A 25,222-nucleotide genomic window follows, 5' to 3' on the forward strand; every position below is an offset into this window, starting at 1 on the left:
CAGAAATACTGCAGTTACTAACCACAACTGCATGGTACAGATCTGAATTCTCCACATACTTGCAGGAGTTCTATTTGCATGTTTACCATACAATACCGACATCTGTGCACTCTGACTTCTGCTGTCAGAAGTTAGAGTGTAAGGATGGGATAAAGACAACTGGTTCACCTTTCAAAGTCACAAATAAACACACAACTCCATACTTTCCTGCTCATTTTAGATCCTTCCTCTCACATAGCTGTATTTTTTTTTTTTTTTTTTTAAACAAGGACACTTTTTTCATACACTTAAAAAACGAAAAAATGTTGTTAATTATGTTCTGTTTTAAGAAAAAGACCACATTTCCTTATAGGAATTTGGGATGCTTGTTACCTCATTAATTATCACATCTTGAGCTGATAAATACCTTGGTTTGCTTTAAGTTGCTACAGAAAGTACTGTTACCATTGCTAAGTGGTCTTCAAATGGTTGCAGGATCAAGAGTTTTTAATCAACTTTTATCTTTACACCTTCCAGTCATGCAACAAGCATAGTCTGGCTGTACCACATAGATTTCTCCTTTAAGTTTCAGACTCTCATTAGGCCTATGCAGATATAACATACAACTGCTGAGCTCCCAGGCTCCCTTTGTGTTTCAAGCACCCTACCTTTCCATATGATACCATTTTTGTGTTGGTCCTACATTCCCAACAGAAGTATTGAATGAGCCAGAAATATTTAACAGATGACAAAAGATGATTTAAGGCATCAGTGACTTAAGATAATATAAAGCCTACTGAAATTCTGGCTACGCTATTCATTACATTCACAATAAATTCTAGAGAATCACGAGCCTGAATGCTACTCACCAATGTGACACCATTTCCATGTTATTTTCCACCCAAGTATCAGACGGATCGCAAATTCCCCCTGCTTTAATTTTCTCTTCAGCTGACAATAGTTTGTATCAATCTGAGATCAACATCACCAGAATGTATTCTCTTTTTCTTTTATTTTGCTCAGTCTTTGTCAAGCTGTCTCTCTGAATTTGGCTAGGAAATTAAATTAAACTAACAAAGTAGCAGCTCTGTAAGTAAGCTAAGCTAAGCTGTTTGTGCCACGTAATATTTCTTTGTTTAAAAATAGTTAAAGAAAGCTAATTTTATAACTTTTGATTTTCCTCAATACTCACATTAATAAAAAAGATTTACATCATGGATGTTTATTTAAAATTGAGATTTAATCCATAAAAATATTCTATATATAGCACCTGCCACGGGTGCACTAAATAGTTACTTCTAAATAAAAATCCAGATACTATAATGTGAATCAAACCTTTCAACAGTTAATAATGACCTACAATTCCATATATACTCTATGAAAGTGAGTTTGCCCTTTGTAAAAATTGAAATCTCTTTTTTAACATTACCAGGAAGTTTTAGTCAGATTGCCTCAGCAAAAATAGCAACTTCCTTTACCATCTGAGTCCCTGCACATACAAATGAGGAAATGAAGGAGCAGATACCTGTAACAGAACTGAAAATTGCATGGGAAAGCAGGCAGTGGCATGTTAGAGGAGGGAAACAAAAATGTAAATAATGGATATTTTGCCCTTCAGAAGTAGAAGTGTGAGGGTAGTTCCTCACTTAGCACCTTAGACACAATAGGAACTATACTGACTTCTGCACATTGTACATTTAAATGATCATTTGCAATCTAAAATGATCATGCACTTTAAGAAAAGGAAGGTTCGGTATTTACATGACAGGTCAAAAATATCTTGTTCTGTTTTTAAAACCAGTGATCATTTTAGATAAAACCAGAGGTCTTGGAACCAGCAATATTTGAAGTACAATAAGGTTCACATCACTTTTACCCACAAGAAAGTTTGTCCAATCATCTTAAGGAGAAGGACTTTAAACTATTAGGAACAACACCCAGTAGAATATAACAGGTGTGACATAATCTTCTCTAGAATTTTTAACCTTCCTAAACCAAGATTTGCTATGCAGTATATAAACTGAGTTTGCCATGTGACCTGTATCATCAGTTCTTCATAGAATGACATGCAAAAGTCTTTTTTGAAAGTAACGAAAATATCATGCATCACGGCTATGCCCAAGGCCAAAAGGAATGGATGGCCTCCAAGTCTTGAAAGAACCCATTCTGCCAGCACCATGAGGGCAGAAACCATTGGAAACTTAGGTCAGTCATTCAGCTATGTGCTTAATGTGCTTTCCCCTTACTAGGGAAAGGGCATTATTTCTGTTTTATTTAAGTTCAGCTTAAGCCAGCATTTTCTAAATCTATTTGCTTATCTCATTCAGGCAACCTGTCATCCCTCTAGGGGTACTGTCCATTTCTGTTGGAAAGCAGTTCAAAGCCTAATGTTGTCAGCATATTGTCACCACAGCAGCATGCTATCACCACAGCCCATGACATCCATGACCTCTCAGAAGTTTCAAAAAACCATACCTGAGATAAAATCTTCTCACATGAAGCTTGTAAGAGGTGCTTCATGCTGTACAAAATATTGCAGTCTCTACTCTAAACAGGAATGGGTTTATTTATGCCTATACATATATACATTTGGAAACACTCTGTTCTTCAATCACATCAATTTTTTAAGTCTCACCTTGCAAAACACACAACTTCTAGAGATTTTTGGTATACTCAGATATAGCTTTCTTTCAGCTTCCTTCCAACCCTTTCTTATTCACGAGCAGAATTATTTTCCTTCATCACTATTTTATTCAACTACTAATTTGAGTAAAATATATACATTTGGAATAATTCACTCTGGAAGTTTGAGGAGTTATTCTTTTCATCCTTTCTTGCCAATAATGCTAGCTTCTGTCCAGCAATTCACAGCTAAGTATTTTTCATTCTGTTTTTCTGTTTCTACTTGCAAGACTCTTTTTTTATCCCCTGATTCTCAAGGAATTCCGCACTATATCATGCTACCTGGTGTTTGTTTAAAGATGACTTCTTCTTTCACTAATAGAAATCTTCTTAGCAACAGAGTCATCAAATTGCCCCCACTGGGGTATTTTGTAATTCCCTGTTAACAAGAGTTTTAAATTTATTAAAAATGTAAAATCTAGTACCCTTGGACAAACAATAAATAGCCAATATTTGTGGGTTAAATAACAAATTTATAATAAATATAATACATAATATTTATATAATGTATAAATATATATAATAAACATGATTTGGGTATTATATATCAAATATATAATAAATGTGTGATAAATAACAGCCAGCATTTTGTGGGTTCATCTTACTGTACTGTGTATGTTTTAAGATTAAAACAGATCAGTTAGATTCAAGGTGAAATATATTTCTTATGTTACCTGTCCTAATCATGTTTATCTTTGCCTGAGATCCACCATATTTGTGCCTACTATCTTCACCTCACTAACATTGCAAACAATACAACCAAAACAAATAAACCTTTTTCATATTAAATATTACACCGAAAAAAACCTGAAAAAGGTCTAATGCATCATTACAAGTCTGCCAACTATAATTTCATGCTGCAAACTGCAAACTTAACAATATCGTAACATTAAGGTTAATGATCAGTCAGCAGAATCACCCAACACAAGTTGTTTAGGTACCTCATACTTTGTTATGGGGATGAAAACAGTTCTACAGTTAATGAGGTATTTTGTAGATTTATAGTATTTGACTTTGAGATAGTGACAAATCCCTGTTTCTTCTTTTTATACTGTAAATTATAATTTTAGTTTCAGCTCATTTACTCTCAGTTTTATTTCCACCTTCCTGAGAAAATAAACACAGTGAGTGCTAGACTTCTCACGACTCCAACTTCACAAGTGCATTGAAGGCAGAGATGTATTTTTCTCTTTAAGAAAAATATTTCTTTAAGTGAAGAGTACTCTTTCCAATAGCACTACAAAAAACCATACTGAACAGGAACTGCACAGACTGCAAATAAACATGTTGACTGTAAATACTCTAAATTTTATTAAACGGTTCTTTGTGTGGGCTATTATTATTAACAGGTAATCTGATGAAATTCAAAGTTACCTAGTGGCTGACAATCACATCGTTACATAGTAAATTTAGAATATCAGTAATAATGATCTATTGATTTATGTTAAGTATTTGAGAAATGCCAAGGTATTTTAACTATATTTCATTAGACATTCTTATAAATGGAGCAATCTATTTCAAAGATTAGTCAGTGCCTGAACTGAAGCAAAGTGTCCACTAATATTTCCTTACTGGACATTTCTAATTTTATGAAGAAAAAAATATATCTAATGTAAGAAAGTCTATTTGTCAATGCTTCCTTTGGAAACTAATAAGACTAAACTAAATAGAAAAAATACTGTATCTGATAATGTTTTGCAGTTGATTTTGCTCTTTTTCTCAACTTTATACAACAGTGCCTTAAAGGAGATAACTGAATAAAGCCATTGTCTTCTTTATAAATACAGCGCATGCTGGTTATAGTACACACATTCATATTCAAATTTTTTCCACTATGCCTGGAGTCATACCAACAGGACAGAACATACATAACAAAACTATGCATGTGATCACAGAGAATGAGTATACATTGTAAAAATCAGGTATTACTCAACACTTCCACTAGCAAAAGAATTACAGAAGTCAAGCATTCTTCATGGATAGTTTCTTTCACTTAGTTTTTTATGGAAGTCCATATTAAAAAAAATATATATATATATATATATATATATATATCTCCTTGAGGCTACAAAGTCTGGTGTGCTGGACTGTTCTACTAACAAAAAAATTCCATTCAGTTTATAGAGAAAAATGTAGAAAGAGGTGTGGCTAAATATCATTTCACAGTAATTTTCAATCTTCATTTCCCTATAACGATAACACAACTCCAGGAAAAACACACAAATATCTATTTATTAACATGCCATTTTTAGCAAAGTCCACTTAATTAAATTTGCTTAGCTTCATAAATATTTTTTGCTATTACTGTGGAAAGCAATGTATTCTTTTTATATCTCTCCAAGAATTAGTCTCATGAATATACAAAAAGGCAATCAAATAATTTACATATATTTATATTAAGTATAATGCCTTACTTATCTAAAATATTTTAATGCCCTTAGACACAGGCTGCATTTTATCTACTCACTGTTTATTAATAACATCCTCATAATTATCAAAACAAGAAGAAAGGCTCACTTCCTGCAGACTTACAATTCTGAGCAAGCCACAAAGCAAACATTGACAGAGTGCCAGCCTGAAAACAAACAATTTTTTTTCATAGAAAAAGGGAAAAAAAGATCATATTCTGGATATTTTTTTCTTAATCCACTGTATAAAGTCACTGAGAGTTCATACCCTGAATATTGTGTGTGACTCTGGTCACCCTTTTCTCAAAAAAAAATCTAGTAGAATTTTTAAAAGGAGACAGCAAGGCAACAAGGAAGATCAGAAGCACAGAGTGCTTTTCATATGAAGAGAAACACTGACTCTTCAGCTTAAAAAGATGACTGAATGGAATATGATAGAAATGCATAAAGATCATGCACAGTATAAAGGAAGTGTCTAAGAAATTACTATTGATTATTTCTCATAGCCCAAGAATAGGAGTCCCCCAAAGAAATAAAAAGGCAGCAGTTTAAAGAAAACATAAGGTCGCAACTTGTCCACAAAGCACATAATCAAATAGTGAAACTCATTTTCCCCAAGGTCTGAAGCAGCTAGAAATATAAACAGGTTCAAAATGGGATTGGAAGTATTTGTGGCAGACAGATTCTAAAGGGCTATGAAATAAATACAAAAATATGGATATTGCCTTCACCTCAGGAAGCCACTACGATACCAGAAGTTGAGAGGTTATATCAGGGGGAAGAATTAGTCAATGCATGCCCTGCTTCTTATGTGCATTCTTAAAGATCTATCACCGGGCACTGTCCAACACACCATACTAGACTAGATGGATCTTTAGTGCCACCTAGCATGGGAATTCCTTTGTTTTGATGGGAGCGCAATACAATTACATAATCTTTCAAGATTCTTAAAAAACAAAGATAAAAACTCCAAGGCAAAATCTTGAGGCACACAGATCACTAGCAAATCCTAATCAGGAACAATTTGAATATAATTTTTACAAAATATATGCCATACATATTCAAAGAAATAAAAATTGACAGGCTAATTACTGAGCATGAGCAGTTGATTCAGTGGGTAGCTTAGGATTTCTACTCTGTAAGGATGCCAACAGAGAAATACCTTGAACATTTTAGATAAAATTCATGATGAAGAGTGCAAGAGCATTCCTGATCAAGGAAAGCCAGATACGGAACTCACTTCCAAAGCATGTCAGACTAATCCTGCACCTGCCCATGATAAGGACATGTGGTCAACCCTTCTTCAAAAATACTTTCACAAGGGCAAAAATAAAATTCATAACATGATACCTCATGTTCTCAACCACTACCATGCTTCCTTCTCTGCCTTCTCCCACCACATTCTGTCCTCCCCAGATTATCTGTACTGCAATTAGTTTTTCCATCGGAAAAGCTGGACAGCTACACATATCTTAAAATCCATTACAGACTCAGATACTGATACTAAGGGGAAAATGCCCAGATACTTATGGATAGTGGTAGAAATTTCTTAAGACATACAGAGTTTCATGTTGCTCCACAGTGTCCCACACTAGGTACAACAGTCCTCTGCAAGCCATTAAAGGCAGGAAAAAAAAAAAGAAAGAAAAATACTATTAAAAATTGTATTACAACAACCACAAAAAATAGATCATGTTCATTATTAAATTCATGATATGATCATAAATAAATAGTGCTGGAAGATGTTTTAGAAAGTCACTTAGTCCATTCTCTTCTCCCCCTGCAGATCAACTACACTTGTGTCTGTTCTAACAGATATTTATCTAACCCACTCATTAAGATTTTCAGTAACACAGCTTCCACAGAAATCCTAGGCAAGCTGTTAAGTTTTTTTTAAGTCTTCTTACCATTAAAAGTTTTCCTCTTCCCTGACTCAACTTAAGTTATTACTTTCTGCTTGACCACCACATGCATGGAGAAGAGATTATTTCCTTCCATTTTACAGCATCTCTCTACATATTTAAAGATTTGTTCATCTCCTTCATCCCTTGGGATTTTCTCTTCAGTAGGCTAAATAACCTCAAATCTTCAATGCTTCCCTATATGCCATGTTTTGCAGACATCTGATTATTCATTCTTGTTGGTCTCCACTGAATTCTAACTCTTCCGCATCTTTTACGGGGTCCAAAACTGGACACACTATTCCAGGTGAGACCTTACTAAAGCTCAGTAGAATGAAAAGATTACTTCATAGCACTTCCAGGTTATTGTCTAAATATCCCAGTATGATATTTACCTCTTTCATAATACTGACTCTGGTTCAGCTTACATGCTATTATGGTTCCCATATTCTTTTCCAAAAAAACTCCTACAGTTGTTCTCTAATCTGCATCAACTGCATAAACTACCTCTATTAACTTCAGTACTTTGAACTTATCCTTTTGAATAGCATCATAACCCCGTTGAACAGCATCATAACTGTCATTCTGATTTTTCAAGATAGCTTCCGAATCTAGTCCTGCTATCAAACACTTCTCCCAGCCTTTTTCCAACTGTAAATTCAATGACTATACATCTTAATTCATTTCCTAGATATTTAATGAAAAAAACAAAGATGGTTCCCAAAGAGATCACTGTAGAGCCCTGTTGAAAAAATCCTTCCATTATGATAGAGAACCGTTTATAAATATTTTTTGGCCACTATAATTCAAGTGTTTACACTGAATATATAGTATTTGCAGTTTCTTCAAAGCTGTATACTCCACACATAGAACACTAGTAAGCAGAACAAAGTTCGCTGCACTGAGGAAATTGGAAAGACTAAGGAGGAACGGTGATTTCATGAAGAAAATTGAGTACTGCCAGTATCTAACAATAACCAATAGAGAAAACCTCAACTATTAATATGTAATCTTATACCTAAGTGAATGAAGAATTTATGCAAGCCTAGCAGAACCAGAGCTCAAAATAATACACTCCTTTAGAGAAACTCAATTTAATAGCCTATTTCTCTGTTTAATTTTGTGAAAATTTCTAACTATATATTTTGAAAAAATAATTAGCAGTTTTCATGGACTAAAAGTGTGAAACTCCACTTACATAAATATATTTAAAAATAAACTAAAACGGGTTCTGTCTGAAAAATATTTAGTAACAAATAATATGCATGTTTTACCACCTATGCATGGGTTCAAAAGCAGGGTTTTTTTAATTATTATGTGAACTCAAAAGATGATCCTTTTTGCAATAAAGAAAACACAGCAACTTAAAAGCTAGGCTTCAATAACACCAAAAGCCACATATATAAAATGCCAAAATTTTAAAATAAAAAATATTTTCAGTTTCCCATTATGAAAAGAATGTTTTCAGCCCCATGCTTTAAAGGTCTACCCTAAGACTGAATCTCCTAGCTTTGCCAGTTTCTGTTAAACCTTAACATTTTCAGATAGGAAGAAAAGTAAAATTTTTCATACGGCTCTCATACTGCCTTGGCATTGTAAAAGGTCCATGGATGAAATACTGGCCCCACCAAAGTCAAAACTGCCCCTGACTTTGACAGAACCAAGATTTCACTTTGTATCTGCTAAAGTTCTGAAGCTTTACAGATTTTTTTAAAGAAAAAAATGAAATGAAAATTTTCCTAGTCCTTAAAAATATCTTCATATGTATTATGTAGATTTGTATAGCATTCTATGCATGATCAATGTCACAAACACTGTGTATGGGCATAGATATACTACATATAATACTACATGTCTTATCATTCAAGCTCCGCATGCACAGAGTACACATTTCACTAGGAGTTTTGTATATGGAGTATTTGAGAAAAAGGCCAATGGAGCAGTAGTAGCTCCTAAGATTGTATTCTAATTTAATCACTAAAGTTATTGCTAAAGAGGTCAAACTTGATTTTCAGTTTTCCCTTTGCCAATGAGGGGTCAGAAAGCAAAGGCAGTGTCAGCTTGTAAAATGCCCTCAGCAGGATGTTCTAAATGGACAATTATTATAAACATACTGTCCGGTATGTTTTAATGCTACACAGACATTACTTAGTCTACAGAGAGCAGCTTACTTACGTCTGGGGCTCCTTTTCATTTTGTTGTTTTTGCTGTGGTTGAAGAACGTTATTTACCAGTTCAGTAATCCCACTAAAGGGAAACCACCTGTTTAAATAAGCAAATAATGTGACTGAATAACCAAATACAACCACGCTAGATTAATGTTTTCTTATCCAGTAATAACAGAAATATACAGGCGAAAAAGCTAGAGCCAATGGGAATGTTAGCTGCAATACTAAGTCAGCCACTAAGGATGTAAGGGAAGTAAAGTCTTACAATTAACCAGTTCACAAGCAGGCAGCAAGAACCTACATCCAGCTAACACGTGGATGAAGTAAGAAGCTGCAGGCAGCTCTCTTACAAGCCAGTCAGGAAGCAGATGACAAACTAACTGCAGCCTATCAGGTATTAGTGAAAGCTAATACCATCAAAGGTGCAGAAAGCAGAAAATGGCAAAGGTAGAAAAGTCAAGCCTACTGCACTTTTAAGGTATTTTACTTACTGTGTCGGCTGTGGTTTTTGTTCTTCTTTGACCCTAAAAAGATAAGTTTGCACAACTGAGCGCAACATGCTGTAAAACAACTACCCTGAAGTTCTACCATCTTTATCAGATGGGCAGGAAAAGATCTTACTTTGAGTAAAAAGGTATTCCTTTAATATTTGTTAAAGATTAATACTGTTGTATAAATTTTATCCTGTGCTTGTTTCCATTAAGGATTAAAAATGAGGGAATGCCAAGTATCTACAATTTTTAGTTACAATATGAAATTAGTGATGTACTGCAACTGGTTTCCAATTCTATGGACAGAATATCATGATAGAACATTTTAGCAATACATTTAACTATAAATGCAAGGAAGGTGCTTTAATTGTAAGTTAACTATAACCTTTTTATATTTTTATTTACAATCAAATTATCTAGCATATTCCAAAGTGAATTTAAAACATTTAACAAGTCATTTAAAACATAAAATACTAATAGATTAAGGAAATATCGGCATTGTATTTATTAAACTACAACAATGGCAGACAAATTAGTTCAAAAAAACTTAGGAAGACTTTTCTTTTTAAGTAAAATTTACTAGGACTTGCTAAATGAAATAATTAGGTAGTGTATACAACAGGTCAGAAAGTATTGATGAATATTTGTCCATCTGCTTTAGGGAAACAATTAGTCTGAAATACATGCTTGAATTTGAGCGTGCAAGCCTAATTCCTCTCCACACAACTCAAGAACTGACATATACTCACAAGAGTATTTACATCCTATAACTGTAGGTATCTATCTTAAATATCAAGTTAGTATATAGCAGATGTTCAATAAAAACAAATAGGCTTCTGACTTGGATGTTTGGAATTTCTCTCTGGAGAAGACTCCCTTACAGGGGTGCAAGCTCCTAATTTAAGCAGATGCTTAACATTGGACAGAATTTTAAAGAAGCTCACCAAACAAGCTCCACATCTCCTGCTCAGTATCATATCAAAGCGAATACTATTGTAAAAGGGTTAATTGACTAGAAAAGAACTAAACAAGAAAAGGGGACACTAAGATACACTAAAAACCTTTCAAAAATTACTACAGAAAGGGAAAACTGAACATGCAGCACACAGTAAAAAGTGTTCTAGCATGGACTGCCTCTTCAGCATATAAAAATATATGTGCCAGCGCAAAAATGTGGCAAATACACTCTGAAATTAACAAATACAAAAATTAAAATTCTTTGTGAAGTCTTAATTACACTCTACCATTCATCTCAATTTTAATATTATCTTTAATCAAGAGATCCCATACTAGCTTTTTCTACACAGAAGATTCAAGTCTGTTGGGGAGAACTGAAGCATACACATACCTTCTACATTAGGCAGCTTTAGACACCTAATTCAGAACCCCCAATGTTAAGAGCCTAAAAGCTCTATATGGTCAAATACCAGAAGAAAACACTTCCAGAGGATGACTCAGAGCTCCTAAGCTGCATGAGTAGGGCTAGATAATGTAAATATCAACTCTCTGGCAACTGAACAAAGAAAACTGAATTGCAGTTACTCAGTGGTTTCTTATATTCCTTTCAATATGTGCTCCAAAACATATTTACTAGACACTTTTAAATTATTCTATTTCCTTGTGATTTTTTCTACGGAACTAAACAAATAAAATTTGAGTGCTTCACATAATAATCAGATTACAGTCAAAGTCTTCCCTCTGCACAGTGATCTTGACCACGATCTTTTTTATTTTTTTCAGATGCAGAACTGAAACCAAAATTGGATAAGATCAAAACTGGCAATAGCGCATGCTAATTCTGAGCTCCATTTAAAATCTTCAAGGGGGGGGTTCAAGAGGATTTAGCATCATTACGTAATTGTATATGTTCAGTGACTTCAGTTGCAGCTACAAATCATTGGTGTTTTTGAAAACCTTACGGCGGAATTTTTAGTTTAGCACCCATTAAATAAAAATCTTTGCCCATTAGTAGACACCTTGAAAATCTGCAGTTAAAGTGATTTTCCCAGTATTTTATAGGAACTTTGTTTTCTAAGTCAGGAAAAATTTGATTCCACAATTCAAAACATATCTACTGTGAAAATCCTCCTATAGTTCTGCATCTCATCCATTCTACACTTTCCAACACTGCAGTTATGTGAGGGCAACATCTTCCTTCAGCATATGAACTATAATGCATTCCTTGAATACCATACACACATCCTTTAGTCCACAGATTAGGCAAGGATCTTCCTAGACTTCGTAACAACAGTGGAGGGGCAGCTATAATTTGAAAAGCAATAATGGAAAAAAAAAATCTATATAAAACCAGATTCTACCGTATGAGACTAAACAATAATCAGCCTTGTGGACTGACAGGCCCGGAACCTTCAGGTGTGCAGCAGGGACATTTACCACTCAGGTCATAGAACAGATTGGGATTCTGGATCTAAGCCATCAAACCACAGGTTAATGCCTGTTACCCTCTTTCCAAAAGACTCTTCAATCAGATGAAACTAGGACTACAAACTGTAGTAACTGACAGAAGTAATGATACATTAGATGAAACACACACAATGTGTTTTTAACACAAGCGTGGTTTAAATAGCGTTTTCTAGATAAAAGAGGACTGAAGAAACTCAGTAGTCTTAAACCCTGTCTACATACTATACATACATGGTATTTGCTTTGGTTACAAGAAATGCCTTACGTTCTCCTCCCTCCTCCTTCCTCCCTTGCCTTCAAAAATCAGTAGTTAGTAATTCCTTACAAAAATTGGTTTCACATTTCAAAAAAAAAAGAAAAAAGAAAAATCCATTTACTCAACAGACCAACTGAAAAACCCTGAGCAGTATGACTGCATACTACTTCTTTCAGACTACCTGTCTTCATTTTACGTTTTCACATCATTTCAATCTTATCCTCTAGAAACTCAGCTAAGAACAATGCCAGTCCTAGTTATCCACCAGAACCAACTTGCAATCACTACCAGTTTACTAAGACCATTAACAGGCACCAGATAATGTGTCTAATCAACAATGACAATGTATTCCAACAGTACATCACTATTAAATACATCATTACCTATTTTCTATTTTGATGATTTCTGTCACAATGGGATTTCACTCAACAATTTCTGCAAGCACCAAATTCATTCTAAAATGTTAAAAGAGTTTGAAGCCTTTATCAGTCCACAATATTTTTTTGTGGAGATAGTAACTCCACATACTGCACCATTTGCTTCACTTGAAAACAAGAAAGAATTTTTCTACTTATCAACAATAAAGAATTTTTGCACTCTATGCTGTCTGGAACCTCTGCCCTTCGAAAAGCTCGCAGCACCATTCCTCTTGTGTTTCTCTGCAAACCTAGACAGTGCAAGTGCCACACTCCTTTGATCTTTTCCAGGAGCTACTGTCAGGAGGCTAGATCTCAAATTTTAGTGAACACTGATATTAGATCCTTTCTTTGTACTAATAATTTCCTCAAAGACTATGGCTACTCCCACTGGCAAGGAGAATGAATAAGAGGATAAAGAGGGGAAAAAAACAAGAAAAACAAATTCAGGAGAAAAATTAGTGAAGAAAGTAAAAATATTAAAACAAAAAATCTCAGCCCTTTAAGTTCTTAATCATTTTCTATTCTTCAACCTACTACCATTAGTAGTTGCATTAGTAAATGCACTTATCTAAAGTCTACTATGCGAAAAACACATGTCCTTCTACTCAAAAGGTTTGCTGGTCAGGTAGACCAACAAGTACTCTACCATCAGATACATATTCACAAAAACAGGTAGGTGGAATTCAGGTGGCTATATCCACAGAAGTGACCCATAAAATCAACACTCGACCTTCTATATACCTGAAATGAAACAAGTAACTAGTTTTTCTCCAGTAAAGTTTAAGGGTATCCAGATTTCAGAATACTGCTGGACTGCAGCCATCCTTCACAGTAATAAACATCTTAATAACTACCTCAAACCCAACAGTGCTCACGATTCACAAATTTGATATCCATGCACCCAAGAGCACAACGAGATCTAATCAGTACAAATGGTCTGAGTGTACCTAACGTCTCTTGGAAATGCTGAGTTCAGCATAAAGCATATAACATTCCATGCCATTTTCATTCAGAAATGTTACAGGCCAGTAGTTCCAGTCCTTCACTCAGCAGTAAGACAACAGCCTTCTCTATGCCCTCTTCAGCTTAAGGGGATCAGAAACAGACCACTGCCTTCGTATCTTCTAACCACCTCACTAGGGGCTAGACTGGGAGGGAAGTTATTTTGTAACCCTTTTGCTGAAGCTGAGAGGATTAGAAATAAAAACCAAACTTTTGTTTGGGATTCTGATTTCCTTGATGCATGAATGAAAATAGCCAAATATTTATTCATTATTACAATTAATGTTTCCATTAATGTTGTCAGTATCACTTGAATGAAGTTGTTCCTGCTCCTTTTACTATAGCTATTTTTATTAAATAAGTAGCCTATGAAGTCCAGAGAGTGGGACAGTTGTACGAAATCTTGAGTTTGGGGAATATAATGCCCAATGGCCCAAAACACAAAGTAAAATATATAAGCATTAGTCTTAATAAGAAATGTCTGCTATACAAAACCTCAATTAAGAATTAAGATGAGATTAAATATTAATATGCAAACTATCTGTTTTTGCTAAAGCAAGAAGTACAGGAACAATGAGGGATAGTCTCAGACCAGTAAAAAGAATCTTCATCTTTTGCTTTGTCTACAGATACAATACTGACATTGACCTCCAGCTGTGTTCACAAAAAAGAAGTCAAGAATATTTGAGAGAAGATTCAAGTACTGCAGATCACAGCAAATAACTTTGTCTCAAATAGAGATTTTTAGTTATGCACATAAAAAAGAGCATCTACAGAGCTGCTGTCTTTCAAATTAACACAAGTGCATGACTTCTAACTACTTGACACACACATAATTACAAAGTGAATTAAACTGAGTGTTGTCCTCTGGATTTGCATTTGTTCTTCTTTGCATTTCAGATCCCCCTAGCCCAGATGACAAGGAAGAGCAAGCAACTAGCTCAAGAGTCAAGATGCCAGCACTCAGACTTTGAGGGGAATTGAGGGGAACAGTATTTTTAAGTATTTTAAAATAAAATTGATGTCTATACATGGACCTATTAATAATTCACAGGACTACTGTAACTACAGCACACTAGGATAAATACTATATACACTAATACACTATGAAAGTAAAAAGGATTATGCAGAAGCCAAGTCTTGTAAGTAATAAAAACAGGCTACCTCTCTGTTCGTGATGCTTAAAAGAGATAAAGAGAGAAAGCTTATAAAAGGTCTATCACTAACAAAGGTCTATCACAGAGATATTTTTAAAACCATGCTCTACAGTCCAATGCTTCCATCACTTGACCAAAGAAGTCTCTAAATCATCTGAAAGTCAGGCAGATACCACATGCTTTAGGGCACACAGTTTTAAACAAAGACAATTCAATGTAAAACTCATAAATAGATCAAAAAGACCAACACAAGCTATCCTAATACACTATAATGTGTAGACAGACAATATACGGTAGATAAAAGGTGTGTTCACATTTGTGCTAATACACACAACTTATGAAACGTCTGTGAAATTCTGCAAAAACTTCAGGTTTCAGGCATACGTTTGCCACATTTGCAAAGCAGAAGAAATTACCCTTGCCATTGAAAATATAAAACTTAGTATTAAATGAGCTGGCAGTTCTGCATCTTGTGATTTATCACTCACCTTCCAAAAGCTCTGATTACTCTTAAAGGGTAACAGTAGAGATCCCTGCTGAATCCCTCCAGAAAATTTTTCACAGATTAAAGATGAAATTACTAAGTGAATACCATTTAATAAAGAACAGCATTACCAACATCAGCTGGGCTGAAGACTGCATGGGAAAGTGGTAAAGAAACAAAAAGAGAACGATTTCAGAGTCTTTGGCATTTTTTAAAGATTCTGGTTAAGTTATATAATAGTCTTTCTAAGGAATTTATGTATCTTCTCATTCTTACAGTATATGAACACCAAAATTTTTTAAAATTATTTACCAGTGTTCTTGTAATGTACAAAAATCTCATCCCCAGCATAGTCCAGAAAAATGGCAAAGAAATTGAAATAGGATTTAAATAGGTGATGGTCACATTCTCCTCCTCTCCCCCTTTCTTGCTCCCTCCCTCCCCCTCTCTCTTTCTCTGTCTCTCTCTCTCTCTCTCACCAAAAATGGCAATCAGTGAATGACTGTATTGAAACCACTGAGGTGATGCCAATTCCCTTGGACTAGAGTCTGCACTGAAAAAGACAGAGATGATCTGCTCCTTCCACATTCAGAGATCCCCACCACCTTGTCCTAGAGCACAAGGTACATTAACCCATTTGTCTAACTTTCCTGCTGTGGACTTTTTTTTTTCTTTTTTCTTTTTTTTTTTGTATCTTCACAATAGTACTCCAATAATATAATGATATTCCCTCCACAACTGGAAAACTAAGAAAAAAGATTAGCATGAAGTGACTACCTGCTCAGAAGTCTGAAGTCAAGATGCATGGTATATATTTCTGCATGCATCCACTGCTGACAAAACAAAAAGCAATTTTTGCAGCATTTAATACATTCTGCAGGCTGGTTGGGCTTACTTATCTCATTTACCCTTAACGATCACTCCCAGGAAAAGGAGTTTTAGCATCATTGTTTCATAATACTTGAGTTACTATAAGTTAATACAACATAGTCAAATATGTGTAAAATCAGCTATATCCTTGAAAGAGGAGACCTCTACTGATGAGGTAAATTAAACTACATAACTATGTTTAACTCCAAGAATAGAGAGTTAAGGAAATTAAATGTAACTGCCATGTTAATTAGATAACTGGTAAATATTTACATCTTAACTGAATTGATTATCCCACTGATGCTAAAAGCACATTCAGCTTAGAACATTCAGCTTAATTATTTTTAATTAAAAAAGGTCTTTATTTTACAAAATTGCTGTGGGCATTTTACTAATTTAGTGAGTATAGGTAGTTGAATTAACACGGATCTTATTTTGGACAATCTTGTCATGTCTTTTCTAAGGAAAGATTTTCTTTTAAAATTTTATAAGTGATTTTAAGTGGTTTTGACTGGTTTGTAACAAAGATATTAACAATTTCTGGAAAAACACTTTCTGAGATCTGCAGCAGAGAAGTAGCTGGTCAGCTGATACCAGTGAGAAAGCAAGCAGAGGAGGTACTTAGGCTAGGAACAGTACCTGTAACACAGAATAAGTTTGGATTTAGAAGGATTTTCAGTTTAAGTGGTTGTAGTTATTAAAGATAAAAGAAAAACGCAAGAAAGCACCATACAGAATTTAAGAATCAGCAAAGACCTATAGATGTTTTTTATATATACTGCTAAATAGTTACCCAGGCTGAATGAGCACCTTACAGAACTCTAATGAAAACCACCACTAAACACAATGAATTCCCTAAGACCAAGATTATACTTTGATATTTAGATGACAATTAGAAATTGGATGATTTTATCAAAACTCTTTCAGACAGAAGTAGTTTCCAGACAAAAATGTCTCCAGGTGGAATTCTGACACTAATATTTTTAGAACATGTATACTAAAATGTGGTTCATTACACTACAAACATAATGCTAACAGCCCTACACTTTGCTTTCCGACCTAAGATTGAAGAGACTGACACTAAGCTTTGACTAGTTCAGAACCAGCCCAATAAATTGCACTCTGCTTATCTTAGCATGTAAGCTCTTCAGGCCAAAAACATTTCTTACTCTACTTCTGGAGTAAGAGACAGAGACACTGTGTTCTACAAACTAATTCATAAACCTGTACTGTATGTGGTGCAAGTCATATAATTTCCTTATTTCATAACCATTACAAGTTATAATCAAAAAAAAAATTGTTGAATAGCTGTTGGTGGAAAAAATCCTTAGGGATATAGTCATTCTGGCAGCTCACTAGTTCTGCCTCTAAGGAACAAGGAAATAAATCTTTCCAAGACTGGTGACAAAGACCTCTAGAAGTGTCTCTTATTACTATTAGAAAGTTCCCACTGTTTCCCACTTACATGTCTCCTCACTTGGTCAGATCTTTTCCTTTGCATTGTGGCTTTGATATTAAAACCATAAAATTAGTGTTAAAATCACAGATAACACATGAGAAAATGACTGTGGTATAAGTGCAATAATAAATAAGTACCACACTGAATGTCAGCCACTGTGTTACGTACAGTTTCCATAATTAATTCATGGATCAATGCATTCCTTTGAAGGTTATCCAAAATTGGAAGCAGGAGACAATGAGGGAGGTGATATTAAAAGGTCACTGTTAAAAATCTAGTATTTGTCCAAAGCTACCACATTGCTAAAAATGAGCTCCTGCAGTTTTTTTCCTGTATTTAGCAAACAAAAAGGTATTTTGGTTATCACAGAGTAAGTAAGAATTTGTAGCTGTCAGCATTATAATCGGTTGCCATGTGGACTATGCCAGCTGCTTCCCACTTCGGCATCTTGTGTCTGCTGAGGAAATGAGGCATGTAAAAAACTAGAAACAAAAAAAATTATAAAGTAGTAATTAAGAAAGAATTTTTGGATCAGTGAAAGTTGTCCAAGAGGAGCAACTGAAAACAAAAAAGTTTTATAATACACCTGAATATAATTCATCTTCCAATCTTAAAGTTTCAGAAATTATTTTTCAAGTTGTCTCATTACTAACTTGAACTAGGAGTTTCACCACTCTGAGCTTCTCTGGGTAAATCAGCCACTACCCATGAAGTTGTTCATTTCTGACACCATATATAATAGTAATTGCAAATTCAGCAACAACTAACTTTCAAAATATAAAATCAAAAGTTAAGCTGTGTTAGAAATCCAGTAACAACAAAACAAAGACCCAGTCAACATATATGAAAGATATCAAGGGCAGCTGTTAAAAAGAGCAGGAAAGCTTTAAGAAGCCCTTCAGTCTCCAAAACATTATTAAAATAGAAGTTTATATATATATATAAAATATATATATGCATCTTCTATACATAATAGAAGTTTATATATTGTTTCTATTTGTGCATTTAAAGAGCAGCTAGTATAATGTAATTCTTTACTAGAATGAATCTCCACATCCAATTTCAAGAATATGAGATACAGCTAAAAACATCCTTTGTTTTAATCAGTTTGTTCTGCCAGTGGACTCTTACACAAAAAAAGCTATGAACACTGATTTTCTTCTCTTTAAGAAGCCACAATGTGAGAAATCAGCTTAATCATTTGTCATCTACCCTGCAGCATTTTTGGTCACACTACTGCCTCTCCCACATGATTTAAAAAGCACTGACTTCTCTAATAACCTCAGCAATCCTATTATATACAGGCTGAAAGGCCTCAAATGGGACCCCTGACACTTCATTATGGTCCGTACATAAGCAGTAGCTGCCTCCACTCAGTGTGTTTGAAACTATGTTAAGAACATCTTAGCTGATTAAGTTTAAAAATTATATCAACTTAAGTATATTGAAAAAACAATTTTATTTTGGTTTAAATTTCTCTCTCCAATTTAGTAAATGGCATTCCCATAAACCTTGTGGCTGTTTCCAGCAGGTGATGCAAGGGAAAAAGAAATATTCAACCTAAAATGCCAGGAGTCAAATCAGAAGAATTTACTGAACTGTCATCTCATTTTCAAATAAGGGACAGAGGCAGAATTGTCCTTCTCAAGTAAAATGTGTTACAAAACATAATTCTGTGTAATCATGTGGACCCCATAACAAGCCATAGGTGAGGTTCAGACTGAAAAATGTTTTGATTTACATATCTTATTATATTCCCAATTTTCTAACAAAGATTAATTTTTGACTGTTAGAATTTTCAGCATATAGTTTATATGTGACCTGAAAAAGTCATTTGCATAATTCCACTTTTAAATAAAACTGAAGAAAATTCTAATTATCTTCTATTTTATTGCTGTTGTTAGTTTGAATTTAGTCAGCTTTTGGTTTGTGGGGGGGTTTTTTCCCAATGTTTTTAAAAACATATTAACAAAACAGTCAGTCGGAAAGAAAATGTTCTTCCAATGCAATGCTTAAGACACATACTCTAATCTTATACCTTGTGTTATTTCGAATAACTTAGGATTCACCATACGAGTGCTAGAGTAGATTTAAAAGTTGCTTATCTCTACCACCCTAATCTTTTATTCATTGTATAACAGAAAAAAAATGTTTTATAGTCTTGCCTACGTGGTATGCGAAATATACCACACTCTTTGCATTACCGTAAGTCATACTTTACTTCTGGAAATAAAGGCGGCTATAACATGAAGAATGTGAATTATATTTATTTGTTCATGTCCAAAATGCAAAAATTTATCAGTATTATTGATAGTAATAACACATGCATAGCTATGCCCCAATGTAACACAGAAGTTTACTCAAGCTTACTTGCATAAGTCTATAAGCTACATGCATAATTTTATCTAAGCGATCTTCAGCAACAGATAATCAAATACTATTTCAGTTGTTGTCCTACACTTATTTTCCTTAAAAAAGAAAATAAATGCTATTTAAAATGTTTTTGCCAGAGAGGGGTTCTTCGTTTAACATTTCACTGCATTTAAGTATCTTTAAAATATGCAGAAAATCTAATTTATTGGAGAGTTTTCTATTTTGTTGTTTACTTGTAGGTGTATCTAGACACATACGAAGGAAAAACATTGTAAATGTATTCACCTGAGCCAAATTCCTAACACTTTTTGTGAGATATTTATTACAGTATATGGATTGCATTTTTTCTTAATTAAAGTAATATCCATTAATTATTTCTATATGGGAAAGATGAGAGATTTTTCTGCTTAAGTCTCTAGCTCTTTTGCAATTAACTGAAGTTCTCAGGGAACTCAGAAAACACAAAGCAAAGCAGAAAGTCTCATTGTAAATTTACACTAAAAAAGGATAAGGAAATCAAATTACTGTTTAATCTCTTTTTTTAGAATATTAGCTTAAGTGTATGTAATATATTTTAAATATTCTGCTAAAGAGATGCCCTCCCAAGTACTAAATGTGCAGAATTAACACTGTAAGTAGAGGGTTTTTTTAAAAAACAAACTGTCAAAAAAGCAGTTCTTGCTGGTTTTCTCTGCTTTTCCTTCAACAGTAGATGGCATTCTTAGCATCTCCTGCAGGAAGTGCTGTCCTAGGAGCTTATAATGTCACCAAACCTGCAATCCCAGGCTCAGCTGTTAGCAGATGAATTCAATAAAAATTCATATTGACTCTGCAATTAGTTTCAAATGTATTGGTAATTAATTTGGTCTTGATATGTTATTCTGACTGCTAAGTAAGAATTTTGTAACATTATTAGCTATACCATATACGTCAGGCTAAAATCACATGCAATCACGCATGAAGCTGTGAGTGACTACCATACAATAAACAGTTGTATTAGCAGCATCAGTAAAGATAGCTTAATAAATGTTAAATGTTTTCCTTACCAAAAAGGAAATGCAAGGTAGTTTCTGCCACCAAAAAACTATATATTTTTTAATATATATACATAAAAATAAATAAAAATACATAAAATCTGTAATTTAAACATGAAATAAAAACCAAGGGAAAGAACAAATAAATGTGAAATACAACAGTTCTGCATCTGTAAGAAAATAGGAGTCTATGGTTTCATACAGATTTTCTGACAAATCTTTTCAAACACATTGTTGAATTTTGCCAGTTGGGAATAGGAAAGTGTTATTTTTACTGACAGAAACTTTACTGTGCCATTTTCTTGTTATAAGAGCAGAAAATGTAATTCTATGTAGCTTGGATATGAATGTGTTTAATAGTCAATTTATTGAGAAATTGCTTTTTTTGACTGACTTGCTATTGCTATTGACATAAATCGAGAGGTGGAAATTCTACTATTAAAGAAAAAAATTTTAATGCCTTAAGGGAATAATTCCAAAATTCTGGAATTAAGACCTTCTGTTAGAAAAACTGAACATAGTTTTTTCTGAGAAGATAAATAATTAAATAAAAATATAAATGGAAATTCTTTTAGCTCAGCACCTTGAATTCTCTATTCATTTATTTTTAAAAAGTTGTTAGTTTATATCTGGCAAATTACTGGTAATTACTGTGATATAATCTCATCCAAGCGACACAAGAGATACTTGAGATACATTCAACATCCAGTTTACATACTACTGAAAAAAGTAGTTTTGCTTAGATTAAGACATCACTAGGACATGAAGATATATATAAAAAGAGCTTTCATTGGAAGAGTTAAAAACACAGTAAGAGTTAAAAATCATAAACAAAGTATTGTTACAAAATGTCTGCATAACTAGTTATAGCAACACAATTTTTAAATTGTGGAAATGCTCTTTTTCATTGGTTTCATAAGTCTGAATCAGTGTTCTACTAAGAAGTAACAGGTATCAGTCTATTTACTGCAGAACAGTTTGCTATTGCTGTCTGCCTGTCTCCCTTGATCATTACTTTGTTGGGATTTGTTTGCTCATTTGCATCTTCATTATAAAGTGAATTAGAGTTAATAATACTTGGAACTACCCAAATTTTTCTAGACTTTTTCTGACTCTTTTTCTGAGGCCACTTGTCTTGCACTTGTTGTATGAGTAAGGTTCTCTTAGTCTAAGGAGTTTGAGTTTAATTAAATTGATAATTTTTGTGGAAATGCTTGCTTCTTCAATCGAACAGATATATTTAAAACTAGCAATAGAAGTAATTCAAATGCTTTTATACAAATGTTAATTAAACTGGAGTGTTGTTAAGAGTTCATAATTGTTTTTATCTATTGACCACAGCTAGGCATTAGGTTCAACAGATGAAAATAATCCAATACTATGAACATTGCCATGAATCAATGGCATCAACTTGCATACATTCCAATGTCTCTACAGTTAGTTTCAACTCTAAGGTTTTAAAACTGATGTTCAAAGAACATCACCTGACTTAAAAAAGGAACTGCCTTGATAAAAGCATTCTAAACAGAAACCACTTCATCTTCCCTAATCCGTCACGGAAAATCCACCTAAAAAAGGAAAAAAAAACCTTTGGAAAACATATTTTGATGAGATTAATCTTAAACTATTTTGACTTTGTAGTCTCAAAAGTAGAATTCTTGCAAATAGCTTCCATATCACGCTTTTAACAGCACACTAAGCAGAAGCTAAGAAACACTTAAATTATCTGCTATAAAAATTTATGAAAATTGTTTCTTTTAATCTAGGATGTAAGAGCCTCTGAACAGAATTCTCTAGCCTCTCCAAAATGTCCAGTTTTGGCTGAGGACACCGATGATTTTAAATGCTAAAACTATTATGCATTTTCACTAATTCCTGCCAAACACAAAGCTCTGTAATGGCCTAAGACAATGGACTAAGACATGTTTCCTGCTCGAGTGAGCTGTGGTATGTAGATCCTAATCTAAACTTGCAACACAAAAGCTTGGAAAGTAGGATATTTTGGGTCTATTAGATCTGATGTTCCAGAGTACAATGCAGACTAATGAATCAAGCACTACTAAATTTCTAAGGCTGTGCTGCCATCATATATTTCCTTTCTATCTAGCTGTTAATTTCATTCAGTGTCTTTTTATATGTTATTCAGTATATTAGTTCAACAGTCAGTGAAAAAACTACTAAATTTGATCTCTCGCTGTTTCACAGACACAAATAAGTTAAAGGCACTTGCATGGTAGGAGCAGAAAAAAAATGAACTGCAGTTCCCTCTAACCTCCCATTCTTGTCCAACAAATCAACATTTGTACCAGAGGCATAAACAAAATGCTACCTGTCGAAATATTTACCTTTGTGAGTGTCATTCTTCACAAACACAGGTTACTCAAACTCTTCTTTGAAGAAAAATTCTGCATGTTTAATAACTGAATTTTCAATTGCATGGATTGGACGATCATTTAACCCATTAATCTTTACTGTAAAGCATATACTCATTGCTCTTGTTACCAGCTAATTATATTCATTCATGCCTGTTTGCAATTGGTGTGCATTTAAAAATGAATAAAACCATCATTCATGAAGACACTATATACAAATGGAAATCAGTAAATATAGTGACATCAAAAACAGCCCAGATAATAGTCTCATGATATAGAAATGTAGCACACGATAAATGTCCTTAAAATTCACTAGTAAGTACGTTTTGCAGAGTTACAACACTAAGTAATCCAAACACCTGTTTCTAATGGGAGTAGGAAACTAAATATTACAAATTCAGTATTTTATATACTAGCAGTATAAATGGCAGGTAAAGGAAATTATATACAAGTTTAAAAGTGATTCTCAAGTTCATGAACCAATGAATGTGCGTGCCACTGTTTTATAAGAAAATACCTATCCCTTTCTTCTAAACAAGAAAATACATGCATTTTTGATTAAAAAGACTGAGAGAAAAAAAAGAAAACTACGTACATGAAAAATCTATCCAATATCAGCATGAGGAGTAGAGTCTTCAAAACCACAGAAGTGTTTTATAGAAGGATGAGTTCTACCACATTTCAGTCACAGTTATTCTCACAAGTCACTGTCTATGCCAAGCACTTCAGTTCAATACACACAGGCACATGGTCTGTGGCAAATGACAAAACAATGTTTTAGACTGTAACATTAACTCGGCCATTTTGCACAAGCTGTGTATTAAATAGACCAGTTGCTTCACATCTCATCTCAATCTCCCAAACTGCAAATTAAGCTCAGTAGTTCTTCTCCTATCATCCACTATGAGCACACAGAACAGCAGCCTTTCATATATTTGAACACCTTAACGTCCCCTTCAATCTTCTGCCCTAAAGCATATCAAATTTGTTCAGCTTCTCCTCACGGCATGTTTTCTAGAGATCTCACCTGGACTGCTATCAACTAATTCACAGCTATTTTGAGCTGCAGTTTTCAAAACTGAACACATTCCAGCTGGGCTTTTACTAGCGCTGCTTAGAACTGAAGGATTGCCTCATTGTTTTGTAGGATATAGTAATGTTTATGCAGCCTATAAAGGTAAATACTTTTTTCCATAACAACATGGACAATTAAGTTCACGTTCAGCATAAAAGGCAGTTTAAAACCTAGATACTGCTCTGGGGAATTACTATCTCATCAGTTGCCGACTAACTTCCATTTAGGCAAATGATTACATCTAGGCATAGTGCTCACTGAAAAATGTCCTTGTTGACTATCATTCAATAATTTTAGACCATATCTCCAATTTGTCAAGATCTTTTTGAACATCTTTTCTAATATACTAACATCTAAGTGCTATTCTATCTACCTTATTCTATCACTCTGGTCATTAATGAAAAGATTGATTAGTGTTGGACAGGCAACTTCATCAAAATTTCATTCAGGACATTTTTCCATTTAGACAGCAAACCATCCACAGCTCATAAGCAAAAATTTCTAATGATCATTCTGTAGTGCATATTCTACAGTACTGTTCTACAGCAGTTTACTCTAGACCACCTGCCCTGGCTTGCTCAGGAATATATTCTGAAAGATGGTATTAAAAGCTTTACTTAAGTAAAGATTCATTATCTACTGCCACTTCGCCACTTCTCCGTCTACAA

At 34.0% G+C, this 25,222-nt stretch overlaps 1 protein-coding gene across 7 annotated transcripts in view; it reads right to left on the bottom strand.

The window, feature by feature from the left end:
• RIMS2 (regulating synaptic membrane exocytosis 2) overlaps positions 1 to 25,222 on the bottom strand; it is a 473,994-nt gene that overhangs the window by 401,884 nt on the left and 46,888 nt on the right. For 5 of the 7 annotated variants that reach the window (XM_064507622.1, XM_064507628.1, XM_064507627.1 and 2 more), the window contains exons 2-3: positions 9,630 to 9,662; positions 9,146 to 9,232 (exon numbers count right to left, since the gene is read on the bottom strand). The exons of the other annotated variants lie outside the window; for them this stretch is intronic. In XM_064507622.1, coding sequence (XP_064363692.1) covers positions 9,146 to 9,232; positions 9,630 to 9,662 — 120 coding nt within the window. The remainder of the gene's footprint in view (positions 1 to 9,145; positions 9,233 to 9,629; positions 9,663 to 25,222) is intronic. 7 annotated transcript variants of the gene reach the window in all.

The sequence above is a fragment of the Dromaius novaehollandiae genome, chromosome 2, assembly GCF_036370855.1.
Source record: "Dromaius novaehollandiae isolate bDroNov1 chromosome 2, bDroNov1.hap1, whole genome shotgun sequence".
Taxonomy (NCBI): Eukaryota; Metazoa; Chordata; class Aves; order Casuariiformes; family Dromaiidae; genus Dromaius; species Dromaius novaehollandiae.